This window comes from Eubalaena glacialis, chromosome 11 (genome assembly GCF_028564815.1).
Source record: "Eubalaena glacialis isolate mEubGla1 chromosome 11, mEubGla1.1.hap2.+ XY, whole genome shotgun sequence".
Taxonomy (NCBI): domain Eukaryota; kingdom Metazoa; phylum Chordata; class Mammalia; order Artiodactyla; family Balaenidae; genus Eubalaena; species Eubalaena glacialis.
This window is the reverse complement of record NC_083726.1, coordinates 115,840,918-115,856,961: the sequence shown is the minus strand read 5'-3', so window position 1 is coordinate 115,856,961 and position 16,044 is coordinate 115,840,918. Positions and strand designations below refer to the sequence as shown.

Genomic DNA, 16,044 nt, shown 5'->3' with positions numbered 1-16,044 from the left:
CAGCTCAACTGAGCCAGACCTCAAAGTCAGCTTGTCACCCTCCCAGGTCGGTGACGGCTAAGCCCAGGGTGTCTCCGGCTCCGTTGCTCACCCCCAATTTCAGGCTCTCCATCCATCACCTTATGGTAAATTTCGGGGCTACTTCTGGGGAAGACAAGGTGCGAAGAAACCACGCAGGCACGAAAGAAACTCTGCAACGTGGAGAAGCCCACTGTGGGCTGGGTGTTCAGGCCCAGGTCGGGTCCCCGTGTGTCCCAGCCAGGCTGGGTGGCATCCTCTAAACGTCCTCCAGTGCGTTCTCTTCTACACTCTGGGCTCACGGGGAGCAGGCCACCTGGATCGTGGATTTGGATTCGGGGCACCTGGATCTGAATCCCAGCTCCGCCGGTTGCCAGCGGCGTGGTGTGGGCGAGTTCAGCTCCCCCAGGCCCTCCCACCCCCTGGCCCCTCGGCCCTGACTGAGCGTCTGTGACAGCAGCCCAGCGGGGCCGCCCAAGCCCGGCCTCTCACCCGGTCACCCGGAAAGCGGACACCTCGGCCTTGGGAGCCCTGCCTGGCTCTGCAGCGGCACTGGGCTCGGGCGCCTCCTCTCAAGTGCCCTTGGACTTCAGGGCTCAGGCACCGACAGAACTAACATCTCCTTTTACCTTTCATCCATTCCCAAGACCTCTAAACCTTTCCATGGAAAGTCATAACTGAAACCCATCCCTCCATCCTGAACCCCGGAGACATGGCGGCCCTGCCCAAGAGGATTCTTACTAGAAAAACACCCGGCACTAAGTCCCAGGTCCTAGGCCCGTGAGACCTATGGGCACTGTGTCATCACGGGGAAGTCAGGGGCACACCCACTGATGGCTGTGAGCCTTTCCATCTCCCCCTCCCCACTATTCCCGGGCGGGAAGGGGCCGGCAATTGCACCCCGAGAGCCTAGCCCTTCCAAGCCACTTCCTCTGCAGGCCCTGCTCACTGGGTTCCACGCAGACAGGGGGTCTGCGTTACACCCTCAGGCCAGCGCTCTCCACTTCAGCAGCACCTGGAGAGCTTAGCCAGGCCTGGGCGGAGCTCAGACACCTGTGCTTTGTCCCAACCCCCCAGGTGAGGGCGATGTGCCCCAAGGCTGAGAAACACTGAGCCACAGCCCCGAGCGCTGACCCTCTCACCTCTCCCGGGTCCTGCACCCTCGAGCAGGCGGTCCCGCACCTGCGCCAGCGCCACAGCTCGGGAGGAGGAGGGGGGCTCTGGGCTGCAACGCTGTCAACCCCACACATCAGTGGGTCCTGGGCAAGCTCAGCCCGGAGAGGGGATACTTCCCTACCCTTTAGGCTTGTTTTCTCAAATGCTGCTTATTATATAAAAAAAAAACCCCAGGGAGCTGGTTATACAAGCAGATTCCTGGGCCCATCCCCAGAGACTCTGACTCGAGGCTGGGTAGGGCCTAGAACTCTGCATTCAGACAGCGCCCTGGTGACAGATGCAGCAGGTCTGAGAACCATCTGCTGGCCCCGAGCAAAAAGGATATTTCCACTCGACGATGCTGATGCACGCCCTCCGGATGGGGTTCTTGAGGGTCAGGCAGAGCAGGGCACGGGGCGGGCGGGTGGCCATCGTGCTGCCCTGTTTCTTGGGCTTCCCGTACTGCTGCCGCTTCCGCTGCGTGGAGCTGACCGTGGAGATGGTGGCGTTGCCAGCGCTGCCCATCAGCTTGGCCTGCCGGGCCGCGTCAATGGCCGCCTGCCAGGACAGGGCGGCCCCCGGTGTGGGGATGTGCTCAGGTGCCAGCCCCGCGGCCGCGTTGGCGTTCATGTTGGCGTGAGCCGGGCGCGGGCTCCCATAGCTGGGACCTGCAGGAGAGAGCGGGGAACAGCGGTCACTGGGAGGAAAACAGGAGCGCTCGTGATATGCTCTGGATCCCAGACTCACAATTTTTTTTTTGAAGCCTCATTTCAACCATAATTCAAAAAGAGTCATGTACCACAATGTTCACTGCAGCACTATTTACAATAGCCAGGATATGGAAGCAACCTAAGTGTCCATCGACAGATGAATGGATCAAGAAGATGTGGCCCATATATACAATGGAATATTAGCCATAAAAAGAAACAAAATTGAGTTATTTGTAGTGAGGTGGATGGACCTAGAGTCTGTCATACACAGTGAAGTAAGTCAGAAAGAGAAAAACAAATACCGTATGCTAACACATATATATGGAATCTAAAAAAAAAGCTACTGATGAACCTAGTTGCAGGGCAGGAATAAAGAGGTAGACATAGAGAATGGACGTGAGGACATGGGGTGGGGGGGGAACCTGGAATGAAGTGAGAGAGTGGCATGGACATATATACACAACCGAATGTAAAATAGTTGGCTGGTGGGAAGCAGCAGCATAGCACAGGGAGATCGGCTCAGTGCTTTGCAACCACCTAGAGGGGTGGGATAGGGAGGATGGGAGGGAGGCTCAAGAGGGAGGGGAGATGGGGACATATGTATGCATATGGCTGATTCACTTTGCTGTGCAACAGAAACTAACACAGTATTGTGAAGCAATTTTCCTCCAGTAGAGATCTATTAAAAAAAAAAAAAATGTCCTATTTCAAACCATTGCAGGAGCCAGGGAGGTGGCACATGGAAACATCAGTGTGTGATGCTGGGAATCTGCTCTGGTCCTAGTTCAGTCTAGGTCACCTGTGTGACCTTGGATACATCACACCCCTCATTTTAGGTGAACAAGAGACGAGATGTATTGCATTACAACATTTATGGACCTCAGAAACACAGTGAGAGGAGGAGGATGTAGAAGAAGACAAATATGCAATGCAACACGTCAATGAAAATACATACTTGTAAGAACACATACAAATAAAGTAGAATAGAATGGTTGTCTATGGAAGGTGAGGCGGAAAATGAGAATAGGTGTATGGGGACAGAAAAGAAGAATGAATGAATGAATGAGAGCCACTGCATGAATCAATGCTGACAAACGTGCAATGAATTGAAGGGTATAATTCACTCAAATCTCTGCACCTAAGTTCCAAAAAATAAAAGTAAGTCTGATAAATGAAGGGGTTGGACCCAAGCAAGGTCACATCCAGGTACCTCAAACCCATGTGGTGATGGGAGTTGTTGGATAGGAGGGCGGGGGGCTGTGATGGTTCTGAATCAGGAGCTCCTCTGACATGCTCCCATTGAGAAATAGGATCTACGCGCCCTCCTCCTGACAAAGGGTTGGCCTCTTGTGACCGTTTTGACTGGTAAAGTTCAGCGGAGGTGACAGCAGAGATTACTTCCAAGGCTAGGTCGAAAACTCGCAACGCCAGCCCTGGGCCGCCATGCTGTGAGGAAGCCCAGCCAGCCAACGTGGGGTTGGGGGGTGGGCATCCCAGCCAGCCCCCAGCTGCTCCAGCCACCACCCGACTGCAACCCCATGGCACACCCCAAGCCAGAACAGCCCAGCGAGACCTTCCTGAGCTCCTGACCCGCAGAAACTGGGAGACAGCACGGTGTTTGCTGCAGAAAGCCACTTGTCTTCGGTGACTCATTATGCAGCGTTTGGTATCTGGGAAAGGGCGCTGTGTGTAGTGGGGGTGACCAGAAGGAAACCTGGGTAGGAACCAGTGAAATCCAGTGTAGAAGCATCTGCATGGCTCTGGTCTGAAGGCAACAGAAGCCTCCAAGACTGTCCCTATGACATGGTGCGTGCCTGGTGGGTTCTCCCCCATCTGCTCGGTGGGCACCTCACCCCAGAATCCTACAAGGCTTACCAAGGGATCAGCTCAGCCTGGGCCCCAGGTCAGACACGTGACCTTGAGACTGGCCGGCTGGGCAGGTGCCACAGGATCAGGAGATGCCACAGAGAGTGGGGTGATTACTGTGGGCAGAGAGCCTGGCCTCTGGAGGCCACATCAGTCGCCTGGGAGACTGTGGCTGGAGCCCAACCAGTGGCATGAATGTCACCTGCAAGCCCCCCCCCCACGATGACCCTCTTCTCTGCTTCGTGTACACAAGGCTCCTCCAGGGAAGCTGTTGGCCCAGGACACACTGCCTCGTGGGGCCCTTCCCTCTCCTCCCTGCCACGCGCTGGGTCCAGATGAACACTTGGTGCCTCGCCCAGCCCCCTCCCCCCAGCGCACATCTTGAGCTCGTCCTTCTAGGTTAGACCTTCAAGGCAACTTTTGCTCCCGGTGTGACCCTCTCACCCCCACCGCCGGCCCTGTCCACTATGGGGCCAGTGCAGAGAGGAGCACACGACTCAGCTTAGCCTCAGAACCCAGAGACACTCCATCCTAGAAACAGACTCTGACAACCACTGGGCGCCTGCATCCAGCCACACCTGACGCCCGCCTCACCCTGAACTTTCCAGTTTTATTCCTTAAGTAATTTCGCTTAAGCTAATTTGAACTGGATTTCGGTCCCTTGCAACCAAAAGAGAACTAATATGCTTGCTCGTACCTGCCTGGGCTGTCATTCCTGCCAGATTCTAAAGTCTATGTCCCTTCCATCATCACACCAGTGACACGGTAAGTTTCCAGTTTTATGCCAACTGACCGACGTGACCACCAAAACGCTGTACCTCAAGGATTCTGGGACTTTTCTGAGCACAAGAGAAAGGTGAGAGATTCATGATGTCTGCCGGGGGCACGAGAGGGAGGGGGACGGCATCACAGGTGTGCGTTTCCCAGCCCGCAGGACCCCGAGATGAGCACTTCAGGTCCACTTAGGTACCAGCTGCTGCCACTTCCCTGTCCCCTGACAGCCGCCTCCTGCACTGTCGCCATGTGGTCCCCGTGGCACCGGAGCCCCACCCCCGCTCCTGGGCCTGGTCCTCAGTTCACGGCCTGTCCCCGACCCGACACCAGCTCCATGTCACCATCTAGGACGTCGGGAGCCGGAGGACCCAACCCTTCCCACCGGGGGTCTCATCTGTCACACACCTGCCGCCGTCCTCCCTGTGTGTGTCTGAAGCTTAAAGCAAGCGGGACCCCGCGTGGCCGGGCCTTCGCCTTTCTTACGGGAGCCCCAAGGAAAGGACGCGATGCCTCCAGGCGCCTGCAGCACGAGCGGCCCGCCCCACCTTCTCGGCGCTCACACGCGCTCCACCTGCGCACACGCGCACACCCACACGGGGCCACGAGCCGAGCTCCTCCTGGGGTTCATGGCCTGAGGGTGAAGGGGCTGCACTGCTGACCCCAAGAACACCCTTCGTGTCCGAGGCGATCTTCACGGGGCAGCGCCCACCACACCACCCACCCCGGGGCCTCCGGGATGGAGGCGGGTGGATAGACGTGCTGCCCTGGACCGCGCGGGTCCGGCGTGGCCGGACCGCGTGTCTCACCGGCTTCACCGGCGAGGGCTGCGACCCTCAGTGTGCCCGTTTGATCTGTGGGAAACCACCTTCCTTCCTAGACCCCCGGTTTGGCCATGACCATGCTGAACAGCCTCTGCTGGAGCTCCTGGGCCGACCGTCCTCTTCCCTCGCGTCCGTGAAAGCGGTCCTGGCTCCACCCTGCCGGACTGTCCAGTTCTCCGTGGTTCTCTCCTGACACGAGGCCTCGACGCCACCCCCTCCCGCAGACCCTGGCGGCCACATCCCGGCGCTCTCGGAACGCCTGGACAAAGTCTGAGAAGAAGGCGGGAAGCGGCACGCAGGAGCGGACCCCATCACCCGCGAAGGCCGGGGCTGGGTGCGTCCGGGGCCCCGAGGCATCGAGACCAGGGCTCCACAGAGCCAAGAGCGGCTCGGAAAGCCTGGTCTGGGGGGGTTGACTTCAGAGCCACCCGAGCCTTGGGTGATGACCTTATTTATACTGTGAACCGTTCCCAGAGCAATGGGACCTCTCGGGAGAGGACCATCTGGAGAAGCACATACGAACAAGCCCGTGGGGAAAAGTGGAATGTCAACCTCTCCCCAGCCAAAGGGCAAGAAAACAACCTTCAGTATTTCGGTCCTGGCAGCCCAAGCACTGCTGCAGCCTGTGACATAACGAAGGGCACGGTAAACACAGACACAGACACACACACACACACACACACACACACACACACGAGAGACAGGTGTGGCCCCTCGGGCTGGCCTCCATCAAGGCTGTACCTCAAGGCCCAGCTCAGCCTCTCCTATCACAAGTGACTGTCCCCCACGCCCTGGGACGACGCCCCCCCAGGCATGAGGCCGTATCAGGACCCCTAGGACCCCCATGACAAGAGGACGCAGGGATCCAAGAATGCCAGGAATGGCAAAGCTCCATCTCAGGCCCCGCACTGGTGGATCCGGAGCAGAGCTAGGGAGAAAGGGAAGCAGCTCTGTGTCTCTGACGGCTTCGGTTAGCAGGAAATAACCACCCGATGCAAAGAGACCAATTTTCAAATTATAAAGCTGATTCAAAGCTCAGTCCCCTGGCTGCCAGCTGAAAAGATGCCACCATCTAAGTCTGCTCTGGCTCCTGCCTTTCTGCACGAGCCCAGGGCGGCGGCTCAGCAGACCAGGCGGCACACACAGGTGGGCGCCCACCGCGGACGCCTTCCTTGTATGGGAGAAAGTGACTCCCACTCGTGAAATGGCTCAGCTCCCCTGGGCAGCTCCCAAGCCCGCACACACGGGCTGCTGCTCCAAGGGACCAGGACGAGGCACCGGTCGGCCTTAGCACAGGCTGCTCTGCCAGGGTCCAAGCCAGGAGATGAGCTCAGGACTTGGGCTCCCCGGGGGCCCCTGCGAGGGAGGCGTGGTGCTGGGACCTGGAGCTGCTCAGGGATGAAATCGAGTTACTTTCTTTAATCTGCGTCCATCCATGCACCTGCCCCAGGGCCACATCCCAGAAGATGCCCAGTATCTGTTTGCTAAGGCCCGTGATGACGATGATGTCACGACAAGGGTGACCTGGGAAAGCGTGGGGATCAGTCTGTCGGCGCCCGAGAGGACGAGCTTTCCCAGGCTCCCTGCTGACTTCTCTGCTGTGACCTCGGGGGAGCATTCGGAGGAAGAGGCTGTGAGAGACGATGTCTATCTCCGGTGCCACTGGCCTGGTCCAGGCCACCACCCATGTCTTGCCCAGGATGCTGCAGGAACCCTGACATTTCCCCCACTTCTCCTGCCCGTCCCCAATCCAATCTCCATGCAGCAGCCAGAGTGACCTTTCAGAAATACAGATTATGAATCAGGCCCTGTCGTCCTCCCAGTCAAATCTCTTAACAGTCCAGACTCTGCCATGGGCTGTGAGCCTGCAGCGTGGCCCTGCCTGCTCCTCGGAGCTTCCTCTCTCTCAGCCTGGTCCAAGCGCGCCTGCCGTCCCGGCCCCGTTTCACTCAGACGAGCTCAGCCCTTGACCACCCCAGGACCTTTGCATGTACTCAGCATGCGGTTCCCCCTGCTCTCTGCTTGGGAATTCCTTCGCCAATCCCCTCCCGACCCCACAGTGTAAACGGGCAGAACTCCAACCCCGGCGGCCAGTGTGACCCTCCCCATCTCCCTTCCACATTATCCCTCAGTAGAGAAGCCCAACCGCCTGGCACCAGAAAGGGACCCCCAGTTAGCCATGTGTGTGTAAGGGGTTCAGGGCTACAGGCCGGCTTCGTGAGCACGACCTCCCCCTTTGGCCTCAGCACATTCAGCCGTGCACAGAGGGGGTGTCTCCCAGCGGCCAGGCTTTGTTCACACAGCACAACCTCAGCTCATTTATGGAGATGAGAAGCCATCGTGTAGCACAAAGGACGTGCTTTCTCTCGGGCCGGGTGCATCCTGAGGGCTTTGCAGAAAGAAGCCCGCAGTGACCAGGGGCCTCCGTTCCCTTTAAGAGCGAAGCAGCCGACCTGAAACAGAAAGCGAGCTTTCTCTGCCCATGAAAGGCCAAATGAGCAGCGAGCAGGAGGCCATCAATCTTCTCCATCTAGTGCGTTACTGAGATAGCCGGGCACTCACACAGGGAGGATGCCTTCTGGGCTCAGACGACAGCTGAGGCCCGGGCCATCGCAGCGGGTGTGCTCCCCCAGGGAAGGCTGGGGTCCCGCTCGGCCCCGGGCGGACTGCCGGACCGACTAACTCAGAAGCCATCACCCCTCCTCCTCTGGGCACTCCTGTCCCACAGAGGCTGGACACACTTTCCAACCTCCCCGCGGCCAGAATGACGCGGCTGTGAGGTCAGCCAAGTCAAGGCCTGAACTGAAACTACGTCCGGTGGGGAAGGTGTCCATGCCACTACTCTCGCTCTGTAGAGACAGAAAGGCTCTGGCGATGGCCTCCTGGTCCCCGGACCTCGGATAAGGTGCCGTGATCCCCAGCACAGTGACATCCAGATCCACTTCCTAAAGATCCCCGAGGCCCAGTCCTCTTAGCAATACAGCTCCGCCGTGTGGTCCTGGGATCAGTCCTGGGGCCTCGCCTACCTGCCTGCTCTCCCAAACCTTTCAGTCGCTTTGTAAACCCTTAAATTCCTGTATTAAGTATTCATCCTCGTAAAACGGCCACGGCAGTGTCTGTTGTAGGTCTGAACCTTGACCGACACAGGCAGGCTACAGCAGCGCTGTCCGAAGGAACTTCTGCGATGATGGAGATGCTCCATAATTCTGGGGTGTCCAACGTGGTACCCACCAGGCATTGGCTTTAGGCACTTGACAGGAGCTAGTGCAACTGAGGAACTACACTTTGGATTGTATTCATATTTAATTTCAGGTGATTTACATTTAAGTACCCTCACGTGGCCAGTAGCCACACTGTGGACGGCACGCATCTATATTTAAAGCGGAGTCGTGATGGGAAGAGCAGGATAAGGAGAAACGGGAGACAGTCCTCGTCCTCCCAGAGCCCTGAATCCCAACTTGTGAAGGAACTTTAAAAAAGCAATCAAGACCTGACTCAGAGGCTGCTGGGTGGGTGGATTTTCTGATCAGGAAATAACCACCCTATGCAGAAAGACATATTTTCAAAGCATACAAGATCCTAAGATCCAACAAACAACACAGAAACAAAAAAGTCATTTTTCAGGGGTTAATACTCTCGACAGACGAATAAGAAACTGGTTTTCCCAATGGGCAGATGGGGAAGCTGACGTTTCCCCCAACCCAAGCTGGGCCCACGAGAGCCCGGGGACATCCCAGCCGAGATGCAAAAGCCCTGTCCCCAGACCAAGCCCCCAGAGGGTCTCCTGAGCGTGTCAGCCGTGAGCTGTACATCTGCCTCCTTCTCTTAGCTGGGCTATTACTGCGCTATTTTCAACAGTCTCCTCTCGGTCCCTCCGCCCTCCTCTTCCCGCATCCTGCTACACACACAGTTCATGAGAGATGACGATGCTCAGAATGGGCCCCGGACCACAGGAGTCAAATCTGCTCCGAAACACAGAGACAGTGAGGGACCAGGGACATCTGTGGCCGTCCCCTCAACTCAACCCAGCAGGCGCTGCCGTAAATAAACCCGCCTCTTTTCTGTGCTCCATCACACCTCCATCTGATGACGGCGCAAAGGCAGAGAACCTGGAGCGCCTTGGAAGCCCGAGTCAATGGGAAGCGCATAAGGGGACCAGCATTCTCACCTTCCAGCGATCCCGCAAACAAAACCTGTTCTCTGCTCTTCACGGGGCAGCAAGTCCAAAGGAAAGACAAGGAAAAAGAATCCGGGGAGGGACTCCCATGGAAGCAAACTAGCCTCCATCTGCAGAGGACCCTAACCAGAAAGCCATGCCCCCGCGGTACTCAAGGTCACACTGACCTCAGAGAACAGAAGGAAGAAGAACAGCCAGAAAGCAAACTGATAGATGTGCACACTGAACCACGCCCCGCAGCCAAAGGTCGTCAATTGCAAGAGTGAGAAACTACTTCTGCTTATATCCAAGCAGGGGGAGGGGGCACATCGCACCCTCCTGCTATTTGGACGAAGGCACCTGTCACCACCTGGTGGTGGCGAACCTAAATTACAGGACCTAGTCGAGAATTCCCTCAAGTTCACTGAAAGTCAGCATTTCAGCTTTTTAAGTGTCACCGCAAAGTAGCCTTTGTAGTAAAAAACAAGTAGATCCAGCCCTGGCTGAGGTCAGGTACCAGCTAGAAAAATGGGAAATCCTCCAGGTCGCCGATGTCTGGGGACGGGAAGGGTGCAGAAAACGGGATGAGGGCCATAGTGGCCTGGCAAAGCACCCGCGGGACCCAAACACCAACTCCCGCTCCTGTGCTTCGGCCGATGAAAGCCTGAGGCGTTCAGGGTCCCCTCTCCGATTCTCCCAACGAGCTGTAAGCCCCTTGCAAGCAGGAACCAGCTCTGTGGCTTCAGAAATCCTAGCACAGCAGTCACCCAGGAGGTGCTCAAAGCACAGTGCCTGCACGGAAGTTCTTTGCAGAATTTCTGCTTAGGCTTCACGGATTTCTATGCAGACGTTCACAGAGACAATGCTATCTGATTATTTAGATCAGTACGTTTGCCATATGGTAAATGTGGTTATGTCCTTGTAAAGTGGAGGTTTGTTTCCTGTCCCACACCAGAAGGGAAACCCCAAGAAGCAGGGCGCTCATCCACCCTACTCACCACTGCTCCCCCGAGCCCAGAGATGGCTGGATGTGACGCATGCTCATTGCAAGTATGCCGAATGAATCAGTAAGTGGATATTGCAGAATGTAACTGTCCCATGATCTTTTCTCCCTTAACATTCATCACTTAGACTCTGGCCCCATGACTGAGGGGTTTGCTGCTTTGGCCCCATTTTATTGGAAGGAAAACAGAGACACAGAGAGACCACACCTTTCCCAATCACCAGAACTAGAACATGGGAGGCAGTGCTACCTTGAGAGGACAGTTTTTAGTAGATTCAGTGGCCCCAACCTAGTTCCTTCTCACCATCTGGGAGGGTGGGGGGCAGAAAGCCTCGCTTCCCTCACTGACGCTCACCTGCCCACTTATTTCACCCACTGAGGGGGGCCGGGCACCTCTGGGAACCAGCAGTAACCAGCTCGGACTCAGCGGACCGGCGGGAGAGCCCAGCAGAGGCTCGGAGCCCAGAGCTCAGACTCAGACCCTCACGACCGAGAGCACGCCCGCTCCGCAGGAGAGAAGGTCTCCTGAGCCCAGAGCCCCACCAGCCCCACCGGGGACCCTGCCCCAGGCCCCTTTCGCTGCGCCAGAGGGGAGCAAACCCTGTCAGGAGAGTCTAGGAAACGCAGACATTCACTCCCCTTCGCAGAAGCTGTCCTAAGGAACCAGACAGAGACTCGAGCAAGCCATGAACCTGGGTAAGTATTCACCACGGCGTAAATTATACCAACACCAAACTGGAGATCCCCCAAAGCCCACCACTGGGGCACTGGTTAGATAAACCAATGCAGATCCACATGCCACCACTGGGGCACTGGTTAGATAAACCAATGCAGATCCACATGATAGAATTTTAGGAAGCCATAAGAATTATGTTTTTGAAAAATAATATACAGAAGGAAATCCAGAAAGGAGGGGATATATGTGTATGTATAGCTGATTCATTTTGCTGTACAGTAGAAACTAACACAACATTGTAAAGCAACTCTACTCCAATAAAAATTAATTAAAAAAAGAAAAATAATATCGAAAAAATTTTTACAACATAATATTAGGCAACAGAAACAGGGTCCAAAAAAGTATATACCATAGGACCTCAATTTTATAAAAGACTTTTTTTTATAGGAGAAAGGTTAAAAGGAAGCAAAATATAAATAAATTATAAAATAATTTATTATTTTTAAAAAACAGACATGTTATTAGCGGTTATCTTCAGGTGACGAGTGACATTCATTTGCGCGGAGGCAGGTCAGCCTGGCACACAGGGCCCTGGACTCAGAAACCAGGCGGGCTGGGTTCCAGCCCTGTCAGTTACAGCCCTGTGACTGGACCAGTCACCTGACCTCTTGGTACCTGAGATTCCTCACTTGTGAAACGGAGATAACAACAGAGGCTATCGCAGCTGAGTTAATAAGGGACAACTCTCAGAATAGTGCTCAAGGGCAAGACCCTTGTAAGTACCAGCCATTGTTTTCATTAGTGTATTTTCCAAACTCTGTACACTAAATAATTCTTTGGTCATCAGAAAGAAAACCGTTGTGATTTTGTTTGATTGTTTAAGTACACTTCCAAAATGACTGTGGCCACACCAGCATCAGATTCTCGTCCAGCTGCTGACCACCCATGGGGGGGAGTGCGCAGACCCCACCTGGTGAACTGGCCACCCTGCGGCCTCTTCCTCCCAAACTCCAGCACATCAGGAAAACACAGCACCTGCCCACAGGCGCAGAGGAGAGAGAAGTCCCGGGATGGCTCTGCAGCCCCTCTGAGCACCCCTCTGCCGACCACAACCTGCGCTCAGGACTGAGGGTCGTTTGCACCCGTGTCTCCAGCTGCAACTCTCTGTAAACAAAAGGATCCAGGTTTGGGATAAAGTGAAGCAGTAGATTTGGAAATTAGCCGAGAAACATGGGCAAGATCCTTTCCTTTTCCTTGTCTTCTTGATCTTTAATAACAATTTCGTGTAATATCAACTGGGCTCCATGAGGTCTGAACAGGTATGTGCACACGTGGGGAGAGGACCCCTGGATCCCATCCCCGGGCCTGAGACGTGCCATCATATAAACGCAAGCCCTCTGGAGAAGTTCTAGCAGAACCAGACATCAGAGGGAGGAAGTGGCTTTCCTCCAGGCTCACGGTGTCAGAACCCAGGCCCCCGACCCGGTGACCATCACTCACACCACCAACCACCCTGCCGAGTGCCCAGTGATGTACACTTCCCTAGGCCTCAGCTTACTGATCTGTGAAACAGAGATAATAATGCATTCCTTACATGACAGTCGTAAGAACTAAATGAGATTCTACCCAAATATGAAGTATTACTTAATAAGAATCACTCCACACGTGCCCACATATAAAGCCTCAGGGCACCAAAGGAGAGGAACGCATCTTCAGTGATGTGAAATAAAACACAAAAGCTGTTTTATTAAAAAAAAAAAAAAGACTTTTTCCTAGAAGTATCCCCTCCTTGTTAAGAAACCACCTCTTAAAAAGTGCTGTATCTCACACACAAATATTGATAGTGTCAATTTGTGAAAAAGTGAATCTATCCAGAGAATTCAGAATACAGAGAGTTCCACAGATCCTTGAAAACCATGCTCCATTTTCCAAGGACCCTCCATCAGGGGAAGGATCTGAAATTTCTCCATCGTCCGTGGGATTGCACTGTGCGGGGGGAGGGGCCCCGCACATATTTACACACTACACACATAACACACACAAATACATGCACGCTCGGCACTCTGTCCTCCTCCCGGACGTCGCCAATTCTCATCCAGGTGGGACAAAAGCAGCGCGTGACTTGATTCCTCTGCACTCACAGGCCACTTCATAGCCACGCTCTGTATAAAGCATAACACTTCTTTCATTCAGCAAAGTCAATGCCATTTATCTCATTCATCCCCACGACACCTCTGCCAGACAGCAGGCAGGCGAGAAGGTGGAAAGGCAACGAAAAAATGAGCAAGTGGCCCTGAGGCTGTCTCCCCTTGGTAAACATTAAGCTGCAAACAGACATGAAACCACCTTGACGCTTCCCCGAGTTTGCGGGGAAGGGCCAAGCCAGAAGCCAAGAGAGCTGAATTCCAGGCCCTGCTCCATCGCCATTTGTTCTGGGCACTTGGGTGAATCACTTCTCTCTTTGGCTCCTGACATCCTCTTCTTCAGAGTGAGGAGGCCCAGCCAGTCACCATAAAAGTCCTTCCGGCTCAGATACGCAGCTCCCAGAGCCCTGGGGTCCCAGCCGTCACCCCTCCCCGAATGGTCCAACTCCCACCAAGTTCCATGGTGCCTGGGTCTCCCCCGCACTGGCCTCAGGACAAGGGCCGAGAGGGTGCAGCCCACCACCCACTTCCCTCGCTCCCTGGCTGGCTCTCGGCTAGAGGGGTGGCCTGGGAGAGGCTGCTCAGCCGTCCTCAGTGGCTGCCCCCAGCTGGCCTGGGCTTACAGGGTAAGTTCAACCTCAGGGCCATGCAGCCAGGAAGGGCAACACAGAGAGCACGGCCCTCCAGCCCTCGTTTCTTCTCTAGTTTATCATCCCAGGATTCCCCAGGACTTCGGGGTCTCAACAAGGTCTACAGGGAAGTCCTCAAAGCCAGAGAGAGCGCTTCACACCCATTAGGATGATGTCATCAAAACACCAGAGAAAACAAGTGCTGGCCAGGGCATGGAGAAAGCAGGACCCTGTGCACCGTTGGCGGGAAGGTAAAATGGTGCAAATTTGATGGAAAATAGCACGGTGGTTCTTCAAAAAATTAAACATAGACTCACCATACAATCCAGCAATTCCACTTATGGGTATTTATCCAAAAGAAGAAAGCGGGGACACCCATGTTCACAGCAGCATTATGCAGGATAACCAAACGGGAGAACCGGCCCCAGTGTCCATCAACAGACGAATGGATCAACAAAATGTTCTACGTATGATGGACTGTTATTCAATCTTAAAAAGGAAAGAAATTCTGACGCAATGTGTCAGACGCTTCAACTTGAAACCTTGAGGACAAAATGTTCAGTCAGATAAGCCACAAAAAGACAAATACCGTATGATCTACTTATAGGCGGTCCTCAGAGCAGTCAGATTCACAGACACAGGAAGTACCACGGGGGCTGCCAGGAGCCGGGGGAGGGGGTGGGGAGCTAGTGTTTAATGGGGACAGAGTTTCATCTGGAAGACGAAAAAGTTCTGGAGATGATGGTGGTGATGGTAGCACGACAATGGGAATGCACTTAATGCCATTACATTATATACTTTAAAAAGGTTATGATGGTAAATTTTGTGTTGTGTCAATTTTATGTAATATTAAAAAAATAAAAAATTTAATTTAATTCAGTTTCATTTTAAAAGCCAAAGAGGAATGAGTGTTGGACTCAGAGAACTTGGAAGAACAGTCCAAGAGGAAGGACACCTGGGCAGGCGGGGCCACCTTCTCTGGGGAAGAAAGCTCAGGTCTGAGGATCCCACGAACCCTAGCCTGTCCCCGGCTCTGCCCGGGTGCAGGAGCATCCCTGGGCGGCCACGGTGGGTCCTCTCTGCAGCCCACGCCCAGCCTGCGCCCGGCACAGCAGGTATAAAAAGACGTGTCTGCTGAGGGAATTCACTTTCTCCCCCATGTCCTGAGACTTCCCGTTGCCAATGACAACACCACGTGGGACTCGGGCTGGGACCGACTTACCCACCGAGCCCTCCAGGCCCTCTGGATCTCAAGTCCAAGCTCTTTCCTCGGAGCCTCCTGAGTCCCTCCCTCTGTGTGCATTGTCTCCTGTCCCTCTTGAGCCCCGCTCGGCCTTTGCCCTTCCTTCTCCTTGGGTTTTTCTGACACCTTCCAGACCAGGAGCCTCTGAGCCCTCTCGGCCTTCACTCCATCCTTTCCCCGAGGAGGACAGAGGAGACACTGGGTCCTGGTGTGAGGCAGCGGCCCGGGCAGTGGCTGCCGCCCGGGGGCGGTCCTCGGAGCTGCCCGGATGCCTCAAGTGCATCCACAGGCCGGGCCAGGGCAGAGGGAGCTGGTGAGTTGGGAAAGTCCATCTTTAGGAGCCCAAAGGGAAGGCAGAGGTCAAGGCACTTTCAGTTTTCATCCCAGAACGGAGCGATGATTCATGGAGCAGAAACCGGGGCTGTAGAAATGCTGTGAAACCACAGGTCTGCGGCACTGGCCCCGTTTAGGTGACTGTCCTCCAAACAGGTCCATACGTAATTAGGAGGCTGACAACCTTTGCGACAAGTCGGATCTGGGGCTGGTCCATGGAGCCAGCGGGGCAGCGGGAGAGCGGTGGGGGTGTGGAAACCCTGGGTGTTGGGGACAAACCAAGAGGGAACTGAGGGAATAAGGGAGCCGGAGAGGAAGCAGGAGAGCCTAGTGGTGAGAGCGCCAAGCAGGAGCCACTCAGGACCGAAGCTCATGTTCCCTCCGAGCCCGGAGCACGGGCAGGTGGGCGACATGCCCGAGGCCTGCGAAGCTCTGAGCTGTTCCAAGGGTTTTAAAACCTTTGCAAGCCCTTAGCGGGTGCAGCCATTCGTGAAGCTGCAGTGAACGGCAGTCATT

General features: G+C 55.0%; 1 protein-coding gene across 5 annotated transcripts in view; it reads right to left on the bottom strand.

Moving 5' to 3' along the window:
- CACNA1C (calcium voltage-gated channel subunit alpha1 C) overlaps positions 1-16,044 on the bottom strand; it is a 475,349-nt gene that overhangs the window by 424,481 nt on the left and 34,824 nt on the right. For all 5 annotated transcript variants that reach the window (XM_061206079.1, XM_061206075.1, XM_061206078.1 and 2 more), the window contains exon 2: positions 1,526-1,841. In XM_061206079.1, coding sequence (XP_061062062.1) covers positions 1,526-1,841 — 316 coding nt within the window. The remainder of the gene's footprint in view (positions 1-1,525; positions 1,842-16,044) is intronic.